At 43.1% G+C, this 16,564-nt stretch overlaps 1 protein-coding gene across 6 annotated transcripts in view; it reads left to right on the forward strand.

The window, feature by feature from the left end:
• GATAD2B (GATA zinc finger domain containing 2B) overlaps positions 1–16,564 on the forward strand; it is a 65,051-nt gene that overhangs the window by 37,524 nt on the left and 10,963 nt on the right. For all 6 annotated transcript variants that reach the window (XM_016141465.2, XM_016141423.2, XM_016141468.2 and 3 more), the window contains one exon: positions 12,964–13,299. In XM_016141465.2, coding sequence (XP_015996951.1) covers positions 12,965–13,299 — 335 coding nt within the window. In that variant the 5' untranslated portion in view covers position 12,964. The remainder of the gene's footprint in view (positions 1–12,963; positions 13,300–16,564) is intronic.

The raw sequence follows: 16,564 nt of genomic DNA on the forward strand, positions 1-16,564 counted from the left end.
TATATAACTACCATCTTGAGTCAACATGAGTGTTTTGCCATATGTGCTTCATTGATATGTAACATAGTTTTTTCTGAACCATTTCAAAATAAGTTTGTATTTTGTCTCTAAATATGTAAGATTGCTGTGTTAGGCACAATAATGCCCCTTGCCCCAAGACGTCCACATCCTAATTCCCAGAACCTGTAAATATGTTAGTTTCATGGCAAAGGGGTATTAAGATGGCAGATGGAATTAAGGCTGCTGGTTAGCTGACCTTAAAAAGTGGATATTATTCTGGATTATACAGGTGGGCCCAGTGTAATCACAGAGCCCTCAAAGTAGAAAAAGGCTGAGCAGAGTCACAAAGGTGGCAGCATGAGGCGACGTGGGCCCGACATTGGTAACTTTGCTTTGAAGATGGAGAAATGGCTGTGAGCCAAGGAAAGCAGCCAGCCCTTCGCTGGAAAAGGCAGAAGAATGGATTCTCCTCTGAAAACTCCGGAAGGAATGTAGAAGCCCTGCCGATCTCTGAATCTAGCCCAGTGAGCCTCTGACAAACTTCTGACTTCAGATCGTAGGATACTAAATTTGTATTGTTTAAACCACCAAGTTTGTGGCGATTTGTTAAACCAGCCATAGAAAACTAATACAGTTGCTTCTGCAAAAAATAAGGACAATTTCCCATTCAACCGCAATACCATTATCACACCTGAGAAAATTAACACCAATTCCCTCATATCTAACACACCCAGTCCATTTGAAATTTCTCCAGTTGTTCCCGGGAGTATCTTTGGTAGCTTTTCTTTTTAAACCAAGATCCAGTCAAATATTATACATTGCATTTGGTATGTCTGTAAGTGTCTCTTAATCTAGAACAGTCTACATTCCCTTCCCCCTTTTTTATATCAACATTTGAAGAGACCAAGCTCCTTGATTTGCAACATGTTCTGCATTGTAAATTTGTCAGATTGTTTCCATATGGTATTATTTAGCTTGTTCTCTGATTTTCTGTATTTTCTGTAAACTGGACTTTGGTGTAAAGGTTCTGTTTTGGCAAAAACACTTTATAGGAGATCCTGTGTACTTCATACTGCATCACATCAGGAGGCACACAATATCCAATTGTCTTACTGTTTGCACTGTCAAGTTTTATTTACCTGGGTTAAGGTGACAGCAAGATCTTGCCATTGCTAAGGTATTTTTTCCTTTTTGCAGTTAGTAGTCTGTGGAGTTATTTATTTGAAGGTGGGAGACTTGTCTGCTCTGAAAATATATTGAACCAGTTAGTAAGAAAATTTTAAAACTTCCAGGCCATCGTTTTTGACTCTGGAGTATGCCAGACCATATAACCTTAAAACCATTCGCAATTCTGTTGAAAAACACCTCATAATGCTGGATAAAATATATAAACTTTAAAAAAAGTTTCCTCTTTAAACGCATACCAGAGCCTGAAAGAAGACGGGAACTCCTCAGGGACCACAAATGAAAGGGAAGCTGAATGTGAGTAGCGTGTGTGTGACATTACTGCTGCGGCAGTTCTGGGCCGTTTCTAGGCTTAGTAACCAAAAGACTTGATTTTCATGCTCACAAGGGGCCCAGAGACGAAGCTTTCGGCCTGTGTGGAGCAGAGTTAGAGATGAGACTCCCTGTCGGGAGCCGGGAGCCTTAAAGGCTCATGCTCAGGGAAGAGAGGTGACCATAAAAATTCCATCCCTCAGTTCAAGGAGACAAGCAAACTTATGTGTCTCAGCCTGGACTCTGATTAGGGGTGGGTGGGACTCTCTCTCAAAAATTTAAGTATGGGCCTACTCCCCATATGGGTTCAAATTATTTTCATCTGTAATCCCCCAAGCTAAGAAATAAACATAAAAAATTGTTCAGAACCCTTTATACCCTTGGGGTAACTTGCAGAAGCACGTGAAAAACTACTTTGGAGGAACAAGTCCACAATCCAAGCCATACGGGATTCTTACAGATAAAATCCCAATGAAGACAAGGCGCAAATTAAAAAGTGACAAAAAGCCCAAGAAAACAATTCATCTGCCATGAACAATAGTCACAGATATAACCAACAGCAGGAGCTGAGAACTTCAAATAAAGATCAATTTACTACAGTCCATAAAAAAAATATATTTAAACTATTAAATAAAAAGATTGGAAAAGATAAGAAAAAATACTTCGAGGGAGACAGATTTGAAAAAAAGAACCAAATGTAATATGTAAAGATGCGGAATAGGCCAGGCGGTGGGATTTCCCATGAAGAAGAGCATTGGGAAAGCGTGAGGGCATGAGAGTAACGAGGGAAGGTGCGGCGTTTGTCTTTCCTTCCCGGACACAGTAGGGAAAGGCCCCGTGAGAGCTGAAGGAGGCGAGGGAGCCAGCCGTGTGGCCACAGGGAGAGCAGGGACGCGAGAGTGACTGGAAAGTGCGATGGGGGTAACAGGCGGTAGAGAGTCACCCCGTCGTGGGCCAGATTATGCAGGGCCTTGTGGACGGTGGTGAAGACTTGGAACGCTATTCTGCTGTAACAAATGATCCCCCAATTTAGTGATTTAAAACAGCTATTGTATCATGCTCTCGGTTCTGTCAGTCAGGAATTAGTCTAAACCAGGCACAGTGGTGACGGCGTTCTGCTTCACACCGTCTGGGTGCCGTTAGGAAGCAGCAGTAGCGGGGCAGGTGTGCTCACGGGACCCGGAGTCGGCCCTGGCCTGGTTCACTGACATGTCTGAGTGCCCGGACTGTGAGAGAGAGCAGCCCAGCGTCTGAAGTGTCCACAGGTGACCTCGCCCTGAGGCTTTGCTTCTTCACAGCATGGTGGCCTCAGGGCAGTTGCACTTCTCAGAAAGCAGTTCAGGGCTCCAGACTTCAGTGTTCAGTGGACAAGGCAGAAGTTGCTTTGAGTTGTAGGACCCAGAGGCAGAAGTCACCCAGCACCACTTCTGCTGTACTCCACTCCTGGGAGCCGTCCCAGACCCGCCCAGCTCCCAGGGATGGTGGCACAGTTACCTCCTGCTCCTGACTGAGGGGTTTCAGAGAATTCGGGGAGACAGTCTTTGTAAACCACCACAGATGCCATTAAAGCATTTCGAGCAAAGGCGTCGATATGATCTCACTTAAATGTTAGAACGATCACTCTGGTTTCAGTCTCCATAGACTGAAGGAGGGGCAAGAGCAGAACAAAGTGAAAAAGAATTGTGACAGTCTGGGCGGGATCTGATGACAGCTGGGACTGGGGTGAGCCCCTGAAAGCGGTGATAAGGGCTCAGATTTAAAATACATTTGGAAGGTAGTGCTGGCAGAGTTTACAGTTGGAATGCGTGTCTGGTGTGAGGAAGAGGAACCAAGAACGACTCCAGAGTGTGTGGTTTTGAGCAGCTGGTTGGATGGTGGTGTCATTTACCGAGGTGGGGGGCGCTACGGGAGGAGGAGGTTTTTATCCGGGGGGTTAAGGAATTCAGCTTTGGACATAAGTTCATTAAATGCCAGTTAAACACCCAAATGGAGGTACCGGGTAGGCAGTTGAATATATAGAAAATATAAGGCGATGGGGGCTGGGAACGTAAATTTGAGGATTAGCATTAAGATGCTAAATAAAGCCTCAGGAATAGGTGAGATTATGTAGGGAGTTAGTGCAGATGAAGAAAAGGTACGAGATTGAGCCCAGGGGCACACCTACAGTTAGGAAGATGAGAAGAAACTCGTGCGGGAGTGTAAGAACAAATGGTCATGAAAACGTGCAGACGGACAACAGGTACGTGAAAACGTGCTTAACACCACTAGTCATCAGGGAACTGCAACTCACACCTGTTAGCATGGCTGTTATCAAAACGACAGGAAATAAGTGTTGGCAAGGATGTGGACAAAGGGGACCCTTGTGTGCTGTTGCTTGGAATGTGGATTGGTGCAGCCTCTGTGGGAAACAGTATGGAGGGTCCTTGAAGATTAAAGATCGAACTACCACATGACCCAGCATTTCCTCTTCTGGGTATCTATCTGAAGAAAATGAAAATACTAACTCGAAAAGATACATGTACTCCCGAGTTTATTCCTGCAGTGTTTAAATAGCCAAGACATGCAAGCAACCTAAGTGCCCATTGATGGATGAATGGGTGAAGAAAACACACGCACACGCACACACACGCACACACACACACACGCATACGTATTAGCCATTAAAAAAAAGAAAGAAATCTTGCCATTCGCGGCAACATGGCTGGACCTTGAGGGCATTATGCTAAGTGAAATAAGTCATACTGAGAGAGTAAAGTACAGACCGAGTACGGTAGTAGAATGAACAGGAGATGGTATAAAAGCAATATATTAGTAATCATAATAATAAATGTAAATGAACTAAACTAGCCAGCCGAAGAAACAGATTATCAGACTGAATGGAAAAACAAATTTGGGTTGATGCTGTCAAAAAGACACAGAAGTTAAACGTTAAGAATGGAAAAATGTTCCAGGCAAATAATCAGAAATTTGATGTTTCCATATTAATGACAGGCAAAATAATCTTTGAGGCCATAATTGAGGAACTTTTAAGATATAAATAAATATAAATTGTAAAGATTGGTAAAGGAAGTTGAAATGACTGAAAAGGTCCTTGTTTCACCTTTGTTTTTAAAAGATATATTTTGACAAGTATGGTATTGTAGGTAGTCAGGTTTTTCTTTTTCGCTAGTTGAAAGATGTTGCTGTCTTCTCTTTTGCACTGTTTCTAACAGAAAATCCGATGTAGTATTCTTACCTTCACGTAACACGTCGCATGCGTGCCCCAGCAGCTTTTAAGACTTTGTAGTCAAGCAGTTTCATCATGACATGTCTTGGTATAGTTTTCTTTGTTTCTCGTGCTTTGTTTCTTAAGCTTCTTGGATTTATAGGTTTATAGTTTTCATCATTTGTTAATTTTGGCCATTTTTCATATATTTTTTTCTACCTGCTCTCCCCCTCTTTTTTGAGATACTCCAATTACTGGTACATTAGGCTACTTAAATTTTTCTCTAGTCCCCTGGTGCTCTTCTTCCTTGTTTTTTCCTTTTCCATCTTTGGTTTTAGATAATTTTTGTTGATATGTCTTCTTTTAGTTCACTAATCTTTTTTTCTGTAGTATCGATCATCCATTGTATTCTTTTTGACATCTTTATCGAGATATATTTTACACACTGTACAGTTCACTCACTCGAAGTACACGGTTGCTGGTTTTAGTATGCTCTCAGAGTTGCGCCGCTGTCACCATGCTCTAAGAGGAGACACTTTCATCACCCCAGAAAGAAACCCCCTACCCTTTAGTCGTTATTCCCCATTTTGCCCCCTCTTCAGTTCTAGGCAACCACCAACCTACTTTCTGTTTCCATTCTATTCCAGGCCTTTTCTGGACTTTTCATGTAAATGGACTCATGCAATATATGCCATTTACAGCTGACTTCTTTCACTTAGCACAGCGTTTTCAAGTTTCATCTACGTTATAACACATATCAGCGCTTCATTACTTTTCATCGTTGTATACCATTGTGCGGAAGTGCCACATTTGTTTATCTGTTCATCAGTTGGGGACATTCAGGTTGTTTCCACTTGTTGAATATTACGAATGGTGCTGCTATGAACATTATGTACAGATTTTTATGTAGAGATAATGTTTTCAGTTCTCTTGGGCATATACCTAGCAATGGCATTGCTGGGTCGTTGGGTAACTGTTTCACTTTGAGGAACTGCCAAACTCTTCCATTTTCCATTCTCATCAGCAGTTCATGAGTGTTCTGAGGGTTCCAGTTTTCTACATGCTCTTCCACACTTATTATCTGTCTGTCTTATTATAGCCATCTTTCTGCGCACTCTCTTCTATGGTGCTCAGTCCTTTCTGAAGCCTGGCTGCCTCGGTCTCACAGTAACCTCACCTCCATCCCTTCGACTCAAGAGTCTGGGTCCACCGCGTTTTCTCCTCCCCACACAGTGGCCTAGAAACTCTCAAGGCAGTTTACAGGGCAGTTGTAGAGCTCACTTCGTTTGTTTCTTGTTCCTCTGGGATCACTGTCCTTTGTCCCTAATGTCTACTGTCTTGAGACCCTCGTTTCATGTGTTTTGTCTGGGTTTTTTTGTTGTTATTTCAGGTGAGAGGGTGCATCGTGTTACATCATCTTGGCCAGAAGTGGAGCTCATAGCTTTGGTTTTAACATCTACAAATTGCCTAAATGTTGAAACAGAGAATGGATTATTAAATTGTATTTTTGCTATGGCGTTCTACATACCAGTTAAAACAAATGAACTAGAGCTTCCTGCATTTATTTGGATAAATTTTAAATATTAAAAAATTAAACATTGAAAAGCAAAATAAAAAAAGGATATGTGTAAGAGCTCCTTTTTTAAATGTAATTTACAAAAATACACAAACTATACCATATATTATTTTGTATATATATGAAGTTTATAAAAAATTCATGAGAGTTGTAACATAATCGTCATCATGATGCCTTTCTCCGGGAAGGGAAGGAGCAGAGAAGGTAGAGAATAGTCTGGAGTGAACTTAACACAGGGTGTTTCAGCTGGATCTGTAATGTTTAATTTCACTAAAAATAGGAAGCCGCCGCATATATGACAAATGACTGGTGTCTAGAATATGTAAAGAACTCTCAAAACTTGAGTAAAAAAAAAAAAGAACTGCGCAAAAGGCATGAACAGAAATTTCACAAAAGAGGATTCACAGATGGTAATAAACACAAAAAGATGTTCAACATCATTAGCCATTAGAGAAATGGAAATCAAAACCACAGTGAAATACCACAACACATCTATCAGAACGGCTTAAATAAAAAATAATGACGACAGCAAATGCCAGCGAGGATAGGAAGAAACTGGATTTCTCAGACATCGCCCGTGGAAACACACGGCGGCGCGGCCACTCTGGAAAACCGACCGGTAGCTGCTCGTAAAACTAAACGTTCGTTTTGCATGTGACATGGCAGTCGTACTCCTGGGCATTTATCCCAGATAAACAAAATCTTATGTTTCTACAGAAACTTGTTTGTGGATGTTTCTAGTAGCTTTATTTGTTATAGCAAAAAACTAGAAGCCACCAGCCATCCCTCGGCAGGTGAGGAGACACGGTGCGCCCCGGGCCTGGGCCCCGGGCAGGGCATTCCCGCGTCACGGGCTGTCCGCGGTTCCCGTTGTATATTTTTGAAAAGAGAAGATTTTAAATATGGAAAACTGATTAGTGACCACCGAAGTTTGGGGTGTGCTTGGGTGGCTGTGGGGAGAGGGTGGGCACAGCTACAAAAGGGCGACGCGAGGGGTCCTCGAGGCGACAGAAGCGTCCTGGAGCCTCACGGCGGTGGGCGTGTGCACCCGCAGACGTGGCGAGGCCGCGCGCAGCTGAATCCACGCGGTGAGTGGCGTCCGTAGGGTGTGCCGCTGTCGATGCCTCGGCCATGGCGCTACGTGCCGGTTCTGCAAGGTGTTGCCATCGGGGGAAGCTAGGTAAAGGTACATGGGATCTTTCTGTGTTATTTCTTAAAACTTCATAAGGATGTGTAATTACTCCCAACTGAAAAGTTGCATTAAAACATGCAATAGGGACAAATACTAAGATTTGACTTTCATCATCGTCCGTGCTTATCTCCATGCTAACATACTTCGTTGGAAAGAGTTCGTGCAGTTTCTTCAGCCGTGAAATTCTCAGCCGTGTATTGCAGCCATTCGGAGGCTGGGTCGGGGGGAGAAAGATCAGTAAGAAGAAATGGCGGACACGGGGAATGAAAATATTCGTTTGCTTATTAATTTTCTTAGAATTTTTTTAAAAGAAAATACATTCATTGCTGCTTAGAATTTTGAAACCAAAAGACTTTTATAAGATGTATTTTTTTATGTTTAAGAAGTATTGTTTTGCTTTGTAAGGACTGTTGTGTCTTGTTCAGTATAAATACTGAAAACTCTTCATGAAGTACCATGATCTTTTAGACTATTGCTACTTTAAACTTTTAAAGTCATGGTAAATTATTATAGGCTTACATTTCATCATTTTTGAGAATTGGAGGTTTTTGCTGACAATTTAAATGTGCTGAATGAGAGAACAAATACAGAGGACCTCGTCCACTGCCTGGTAAGTGGCAGGCCCTCGGTAGGTGTCTGTTCATTTTGCCCACTCTCCCTCCGTTCTCTTCCCTCTCAGACTTTTCCGCAGACCCGGATTTTGGTTTGCAGAAGAGACTTTGACAGTGAGTGAAACCTGACCAGCATGTGTCTAGAGTTGTATTACTTTCTGGTCATTCTTGTTTTTACAACAGTCCACAGTAAATTTAAAGCCGGGCATTTTCTGCTGTGATTGTTGGACACAGTTAACTGCTCTTGACATTAACTTGTCGACATCTCATGCTTTTCTCATCCGCCCGTTCTCTGAACAGCCAGCCCTGAAATGTGCGTACTGCCCAGGGATCTGTTCTTAGCTCTGCGTAGTTTCTCTCATCCCCATACATTCCTTTCAGTTACCTCCTTTACCTGTTCACGTATTTGTCTGTTTCCACTTCTGGCTGGAGCTCTGGCTGTTTTGTGTGTTTGCCATGTGTGCACCTGTTTATCGGATATCTTCACCTTGATTTCACGTTGGCATTTCTAACAGTTTTCTGTAGGATGCTTTCAGTTTAAGTAGCAGAAAACCTAGCTCATACTGGCTGAGACATTAAGGGAGTGTATTGGCCTACGTCAGGGGATCCAGAGCCTGGCTTTAGGGTGGTTATCTGTAATTAGCTTGCATCTCAGTGCTCTGCCATGCAGGGCCTGCTGGATCTGTAAGCTGCCTTCCCTCGTGGTCACAGGGTGGCTGGGGCTATGTGTCTTCTCTTTCACATACAGAAGAAGAGAGTAATTGATTGGACTTGGTAACTTAGATTTAAGAGTCAGGAACAATCACGGATGATTCCCAGGCTTCTAGTTTTTGCCTCTGGATGAACTGAATTCTCTTCACTGAAATACGAGGAAGAAAAGCAGGCTATAGGACAGCAGGGGAATTAGTTCATGCGAACATCTGAGTGTGTATTTAAGTTACATGCACATCTGTCTCCTGTTGGAATGAAATTGTTAAAAGACAGTAACTGAGTCTTTTTTTTTTACCTTTATTCCTCACACCTTAACCCTGAATGTGGCACATGGCATACACTAAATATTTGGGGGGAGGGGGCGGATGGATGGATGGATGTGTAAACATGCGAATATACAACACCACTTCTGAAGAGCCGAGCTCTGAGCAGGGAGACGTACTGTATCATAGATTTTTGAAGTGAGCTAGACCAGTGTTGGAATTCCAGATTCACTGCCTAAAACTTTGCCGTCTTGGGATTTCTGATTTGACACTTGTCCCAACCTGTAAAGTAGGGATACTACCTGTTATGACTTGTTGAGGAAAGTTAAAGAAGAGCACATGACAAAGTGGCTAGTAGCATGTTTGGCATTCAGGTGGGTACTGCAGAAATATTAGTTGTTACTAGCAGCCCAGGAGAAACAAAAAAGGTTGGTTGGGCTTTAAAAGGCAACGTAACACCATTCATTGTACAAAAGCTGTGGGGTTTTTTTGAGAGAAATTTATGTGCGACAAGTTTACGTTGAATATCTTACAGCTTTATTGGAGTATAATTTAGGTGTGTGATTCAGTGAGTTTATTTTTTATTTTTTGGTAAATTTATAGAGTTGTGCAGCTATCACCACGGTCCAGTTTTAAAACATTTCTATAATCTCAAAAAGATTGTGTTGTTTTTAATCAGGCTCTGTTACGTCGAATTTTTAAGAAATTTTTTTATTGTGGGAAAATATACATAAAGTAAAATTTGCCATTTTAAGTGTACAGTTCAGCAGCTTTAGGTGCATTTACAGTGTTACGCAACCATTATCACTGTCTATTTTAAGAACTTTTTCTTCATCCCAGAGACTCTGTTCCCATTAAATAATACCCCGCACAGGCTCCCCACCACCACCTCAGCCGCTGGCAGCCTCTACTTTCAGTTTCTGGGGATTTGCCTATTCTGGGTACCTCATCCTCATGTGAGTGGAACCGTAAAATGTCTGTCCTTCTGTGTCAGGCTTACTTGGCATGACGTTTCCAGGACGGATTCGTGTTCCCCTGGGTTTTGCGGCAGGCGTAGCTGTGAGCATGTGCAGTCGGGGCTGGTAGGTCTGTAAGGCCCAGCGTGGGCAAGGGGTTCGCAACAGGTGGACGGACCACGAGGGTGTTAGTGCTGAGTGAAGTAGACAAGGACAGACGCCCTGTGATCTCCCTCGTGTGTAGAAGATAAACAACAGACAAAACAAAATCGAACTCGCAGATGCAGACAGCAGGCCGGTGGCTCCCAGAGGGAAGGGGGAGGGTGAAATGAGTAAAGGGGGCCATGGCATGGTGACAGGTGGAAAGCAGACACTGGGTGGGGAGCACACTGTAGTGGATGTGGCTGTCGTGCACGCGAGGTCTGTGATGACGTCATAAACCAGTGTTACCTCAGTTAAAAAAAAAGTGGGCAAGGAAAATTTGGTCAGAGTTCTTAAGCCATCGCTTGGGAAAGATTACTCACCTTAGGCATTCAGCCGTCTGGTCTGGTTTCTCTAAACTTTCAGTGTATCTGCGTCTTTGTAGTTTAATAAGGGGGATTATATATATTTGAACTGCTTTCACTTGTTTGTATAACTGTCTGTTCATGAAACCAAGACAACGATAGCATCCCAAACTCCATTTAGCCCCGGGTTGTTGAGTTTTGCTATATATCTTCAGTGCTCATGAAAATAATTTATCTCAAAACTTAGAACACTGTACTATATTAATTTACATTTCTCTATCTTGCTGTGTACTTTCCTGACTTTCTTCTTTTTTAGCATCTAGGTGCGTAGTTAGTTGAATGACAGACTCTTCCCACACTCCACACCTCCCCACAGTATTCTCAATTGTGCTCTCAACATAAGGTGATGATCAAGTTGCCCAGGACGCTGTCGCTGTACAGTGGGGCTTAGGCTTTTGGTGTTCTATGTGACATTCAGCTCTCCAGTCACTCCATCTGGGGGTGCTTTTCAGAGGTAAACCACTTTAGAAGTAACACATGTCAGAATAAATCTTTGGGAGACCTGTAACTTAAGGATGTTTTTCTATGATATATCCTGAGTCTCACATCCGAAACTAAAAAGAGAACTAAGAGGACGCAGAGAAACGGGAACCCTTGGGCACCGCCGGCGGCACTGTGGAACGGCGCGGCCACTCTGGCAGCAGTCGGGACGGGACCCAGCAATTCTGCCCCTAGGTACACATATGCCCAGAAGAATTGAAAACACGTGCTCCTCAAAACCTTGTACACAAACTTCCCGGCAGCGTTGTTAATAATAGCAAAAAGTGGGGGGGTGGGGGGGACAAATGTCCGTCAGTTGATAAATGGATAAATAGATACTCACGCAGTGGAATATCACTCATCCATAAAAAGATAAGAAGTAGTGATGTATGTTACAACATGAATGAACCTTTAAAGACATAATGCTAAGTGAAAAAAGCCAGTCACAAAAGACTACATATGATTTCACGTACATAAAAAGTCCAGAATGAGCAAACTCAGAGACAGAGAGTAAATCGTGATGGACAGGCATGGGCTTGGGAGAAAGGAGAAAAACTGCTAATGAGCATGGGTTTTTTAGGGGGGAGATGATGAAAATATTCTAAAATGTCGATCATGATGATGGTTGTTTAACTGTGAATATACTAAAAACCATTGAATTATATACTTTAGGCGAATTGTATGATATGTGAATTATATATCCATAAATCTGGCCTTTAAAGAGAATTAAGAAACGTTACCCCAGAATTTCAGAGATCTGAGTTCCGACTTCTCTGGTTTCCAAAAAGTCTGTTTCTTTTTATTGGAAATTTTTTTGTTGGTTACTCTCTTTCTTCATTATAACCAGAAAAGAATTGAATAGCTGTTATTTCACTCTGTACCGCAGGAAGACGCCTCAAGCACATGCATATTTTTCTTCACATGAACACCAATTAACATGTGTAGTCCTCTCTGTCTTACTCGTTGAGCGTTTGAATTGGCAGGCCTTATCTCATATTTTAGGTATGGAAGTCATAGCCCAAGGGTATAGAAATTAAGTTTCATTTAGCACAATCTAAGAGTCCACTTTTACAGATGAAATTGAGAGAGAGAGTAACGTTGACTATTCGGCCTTATTAAAGTAAGTAGCAGTTCGAACCTGTGTTGCGATGACTCACAGTTTTGTCTTCACAGTGCCTCATTGCTGTTTCCTACCACGGAACAGCCCTGGGTTTAAAAGTGCTGGAGAAATTCTGCATCTAGATTTTGTTAGTGTGAAAAAAAGCAAAGACGTGGAAATGATAATTCGCTTACCTTTAATCATTTTGCTGCATGAGTAGAGAAAATACTAACCTGTTATCAGCCTAAGCACCTGAGTTCTTCGTTAAACAAAGCCAAGTATCTTCTGGTATGGAATCTATCTCTGTATGGAGTTGAGGGCAGATAACAGTAGACTCCTCCGATATTTGCTGTATCCAGACAACTGAGTCTTCCTTTTAGATACATTTCGTCTAATGCATCTTACTCATATTTCTCCATTCATAAGATAGGCCAATTTAAGGTACATGTGTGTGACCTGAGGAACTTCCTACTCATAAGAGTCTTTTCCAGGAAACAAATTTGGTATGAGAGCTAAAACCAAAGCATCTGACTCTGGGCATGCGTGCACAAAACAAGGTTTCTTTTTTGAGATGTCGGTTCTTAATGGACTGTCAAGATGAGTGTGGTGCCTGGTTTCAGGCGTGCAGTTTGGGCCTCAGTGACTGGAGAGTATTCGTAGTTTCTTTAGTTTCTAGAAAGATACCAGGTAGAAGGTTAGCTGAGGTAACTTTGAACTTCTATCTTCTGAATACCTTTACCCCCTCCCTCTGTCTTTATGGACTGTGTAAGGGCTTCAGCTCTGATCTGACTTGTCTTCTTTCCACAGGATGGATAGAATGACGGAAGATGCTCTTCGCCTGAATCTGTTGAAGCGGAGCTTGGACCCAGCAGATGAGCGAGATGACGTCCTGGCCAAGCGACTCAAAATGGAGGGGCACGAGGCTATGGAGCGTCTGAAAATGTTGGCACTGCTTAAGCGGAAGGATTTGGCAAATCTTGAGGTGCCACATGAGTTACCCACCAAACAGGACGGCAGCGGTGTCAAGGGTTATGAAGAGAAACTCAATGGGAATCTCAGGCCTCATGGCGACAGCAGGACTGCCGGAAGGCCAGGCAAGGAGAACATCAGTGACGAGCCTGTGGATATGAGCGCCAGGCGCAGGTATGGCCAGGTCACCTGCCTCCGTGGGCAGGATCGTCTCATAAACTATAAACTCATGGGAGTGGGGTGAGTTTCAAGGACAGCAGGGTGGTTTTCATCCTTAAGGTTCTTGAAAGAAGTCATACCTGTGCCATCTTAATTGACCCTGAATTCCTCACATTTCCAAATGAAACTAGGTGCCTCAAAAATTTGCTTAGTATACAGAGAATCGTAGTTCTCGCTCTTAAGACAAAGTGGTCATTTCTGGATAAAGGAGACACTATAGAGCTGATACCCCAATTAAAAGTGAGTTAATATACACTTTCACTCTAATCTTACGGCTGTTTTAGGAGGAAAAACAGCCTTGTCTTCCGATCACCCCATGAGTTTTAGGATCTATTTACTGTGGAGTCCCAGCTTTTGTTACATCCAGAAATCCGGGCCCATCTTTTCTTTTGTCAACAAAGACGTTGTCTTCACGGGGTAATTCTGTGCATCCCTGCTTCATTTGTGCCGCTTTCCCCAGCCTCCACACGTGCAGACACGTGTGCGCGCACGTGTGCACTCATGCTTGTGCTCGCGCGCTCGCATGTACAGCATCAGTTTTCACAGGCCTTTTTTCTGGTGTCTTGTCGCGTACATGCAGCTGCAGAGCACACACTCGGAAGAGGCACCTAGAACCGGCTGGAGGCCGAGCCTGCCTTGACAAGTGAATCACCGTGTGGACAAACCGTAGTTTTAAGAACATTCAGTTTGCAAATCACTCTTCAGTGTCCAGGCGCCCTCCAGCTGGTCTTCTGAGTTTGTCTTAGAGCTGATCCAAAGCAGGATCTTTAAGCTGGACCGATGGGGAAAGGGAAGGAAGGGTGGAATGGTTATAACCTTACCTGGGTTTCTTCCTCTACCTTTTAATGTTTACTTTCTAGCGTTGTCCCAGGGTTATTCTTTTAAAGAACACCCAGTGAGGAAACATAATTCTTGGTGTTGTATCAGAAACTCTTAGGAAATTTTAGATAAATTCCCTAGCGGTCCTGGGTGAGGGAAAAAATCCTTGGAAGCTGTAGGTAGTGTCAGCAGAATAGTATGAAAGTAGATTAATCTTTAGATCCTTTGGGGAAAAAAAAGAGTGTGGGTGAATGAGATCATGCACCCGAGCACCCCACTTGCCCCATAACCCCCTTTCCCTTCTGGACCCAGTGAGTACTACCACTTCATTGTGGAGGAAGAAGAGGAAAAATATTGGGTGGATTCCTCATATCTCAAATTGGAACCAAAGATGCGTTTTTCACAGAAATAATATTACATATTTTGGTAAGACCTCAGTGCTATTGGAATTGTCCAGCATCACAGATAAATTCTGTATTAAAAAGTCAGGCTACCTTGAAAAGCCTACCACTGCTTTTAATTTTATTTTGAGGGATGAACTTTTGAAACTTGATCCTCTAGAAACTGGGAATTGTTTTCAGTGGTCTCCAGGAAGAGAGGCTCGAAGTAAACCATCTAGATCCCATTCCACATGGAAAAAATAGGCCCTATTGGCCTATGTCTCTCTTCTTCCCTTTCATCAGATATAGTGACAGCTATTTGCACTTAGCCTCAAGCTTTTTATAAGACTGAATAAGATTGATAGATTGCTCAGCAAGGAGAACAATGGTTTATTTGATATGGATAAAAGGAAGAAAGAATTTAAAAAGCAGAAAGAAGAGCTTTTGACATGATAACCATATCGTGATTCCCTAAGTATCTTTTTATTCCCCCATGACTGGGGCACGATGTGTCTGTGCAGTAAGGTGTGCATCCAGCTAATACCACTTATATTTTGCAATGCTAGGGAGACATGGCAGTTTTCTTTTCGTTGTTTTTACTGCTGGGTTGAGGGTTAGGCATTTTATAGCTTTTGGGAATCTGCCAGTCTGAGTCAAATGTGACGTCAGCAGCAAGCCCAGCTTTTAATGTCTCTGTGACAGGTAGTGTTTCATACTTAAGAACACCAAATTTGTAAATCATATATATAAGTTGGAGAAAGTAGGAAAATAATTTCTGTCCCTGGAAAGTTTGCTAAATGAGGCCAGAATCCCAGGTCAAAGTGGAAAAAAAAAAATTATTTTTATTTTTTTTTTTTTTTAAGAATTAAACTTGACTTGGGATTTATCTTACCTGTGCTGTCTAATGTAGGTTTGATTATATCTGGAAATAAAATATCATTTAGGGTTGTTCTCAGATACAGCTTCTTGATGAATGCCGCTCAATTCCAAATCTCCATCCAGGAATTTCTCTCTGCCTGCCCTGTTGCTGTGCAGCCCCTAAGCAGTAGGTGGCACTCGTCTGAGCGAGGACGAATGCCTTAGCTCAGAAGTCATCTGTGATGCGCACATCCACCCAGGACCAGAGCGGAACGTGATGTAAACACCGTTTGTGTAAGCATTAGGGAGTCAAGTAGAAGTTGAAATCTGCCAGAGCTCAAAATTGTTCACCCATGTCAGTGTTGGGGACAGCGGGGAGGAAGGAATATGGAAATGACAAATAACTCACCAAAACGTGAATCACATTGTTAGGCCTGAGCATTACTGTCGGAACGGGGGCCTAGAGAGCAAAAGGTTCTCTGTCCCCGCAGCGGCAGCGCCTCCTAGGACCCTGCATCATCAGCGCACTGCCTGCGACCCGAGCTGGTCGAGCTGCCCATGCGCGCCGTAGTCACTCCTGTTACCTGGCACCTTCTTTCGTTTCCTCAGCTAAATTTTGTTGATTTTGGTAACTCAGTTGAGAAATGGAAAGCCTGTCCCAGCCGTCCCGGGTGCCTTATTCGAACAGTACCTGTGCCTTAGCAGCTGAGGCAAGAAGCCCTGGGACGTGGGAAAGAGGCTCTGAGGACTGCAGAGCTGTGGGTGGTGAGAGCTGGGGCTGCACGTTCATATAGGACCTAAGAGCACATTGCTCGAGGCCTATACTTTGCACACGCAGTGGAGACCCCGAAGCAGGGTCTGGGAAGATGTCTTTGAGTTCAGAAATTAGAGGAAAGGAAGAAGACATGGTCATCGATCTGGGACCCTCAGTCAGAATTTCCAGGATTCTTGTCATCCAGGTCTTAAGCAGTGGGTGTCGTTTTTCATCATCTTAGGGAGACGAGTCTGATTCTTCTGAGGCTAGCCCCACAAAGACAGAACTGGGGTGTTTAATAAATAGGCAGCCAGTCTGGAAGACTAGGGACTCAGAGTCGTTTCTAGACATTTCTTTCTGAGGGAAGGTGCTTAGTAGAACTCTGGCAAGTACATGTAAGCTACGTATG

This window comes from Rousettus aegyptiacus, unplaced genomic scaffold (assembly GCF_014176215.1).
Source record: "Rousettus aegyptiacus isolate mRouAeg1 unplaced genomic scaffold, mRouAeg1.p scaffold_m13_p_17, whole genome shotgun sequence".
In the NCBI taxonomy this organism is placed as follows: domain Eukaryota; kingdom Metazoa; phylum Chordata; class Mammalia; order Chiroptera; family Pteropodidae; genus Rousettus; species Rousettus aegyptiacus.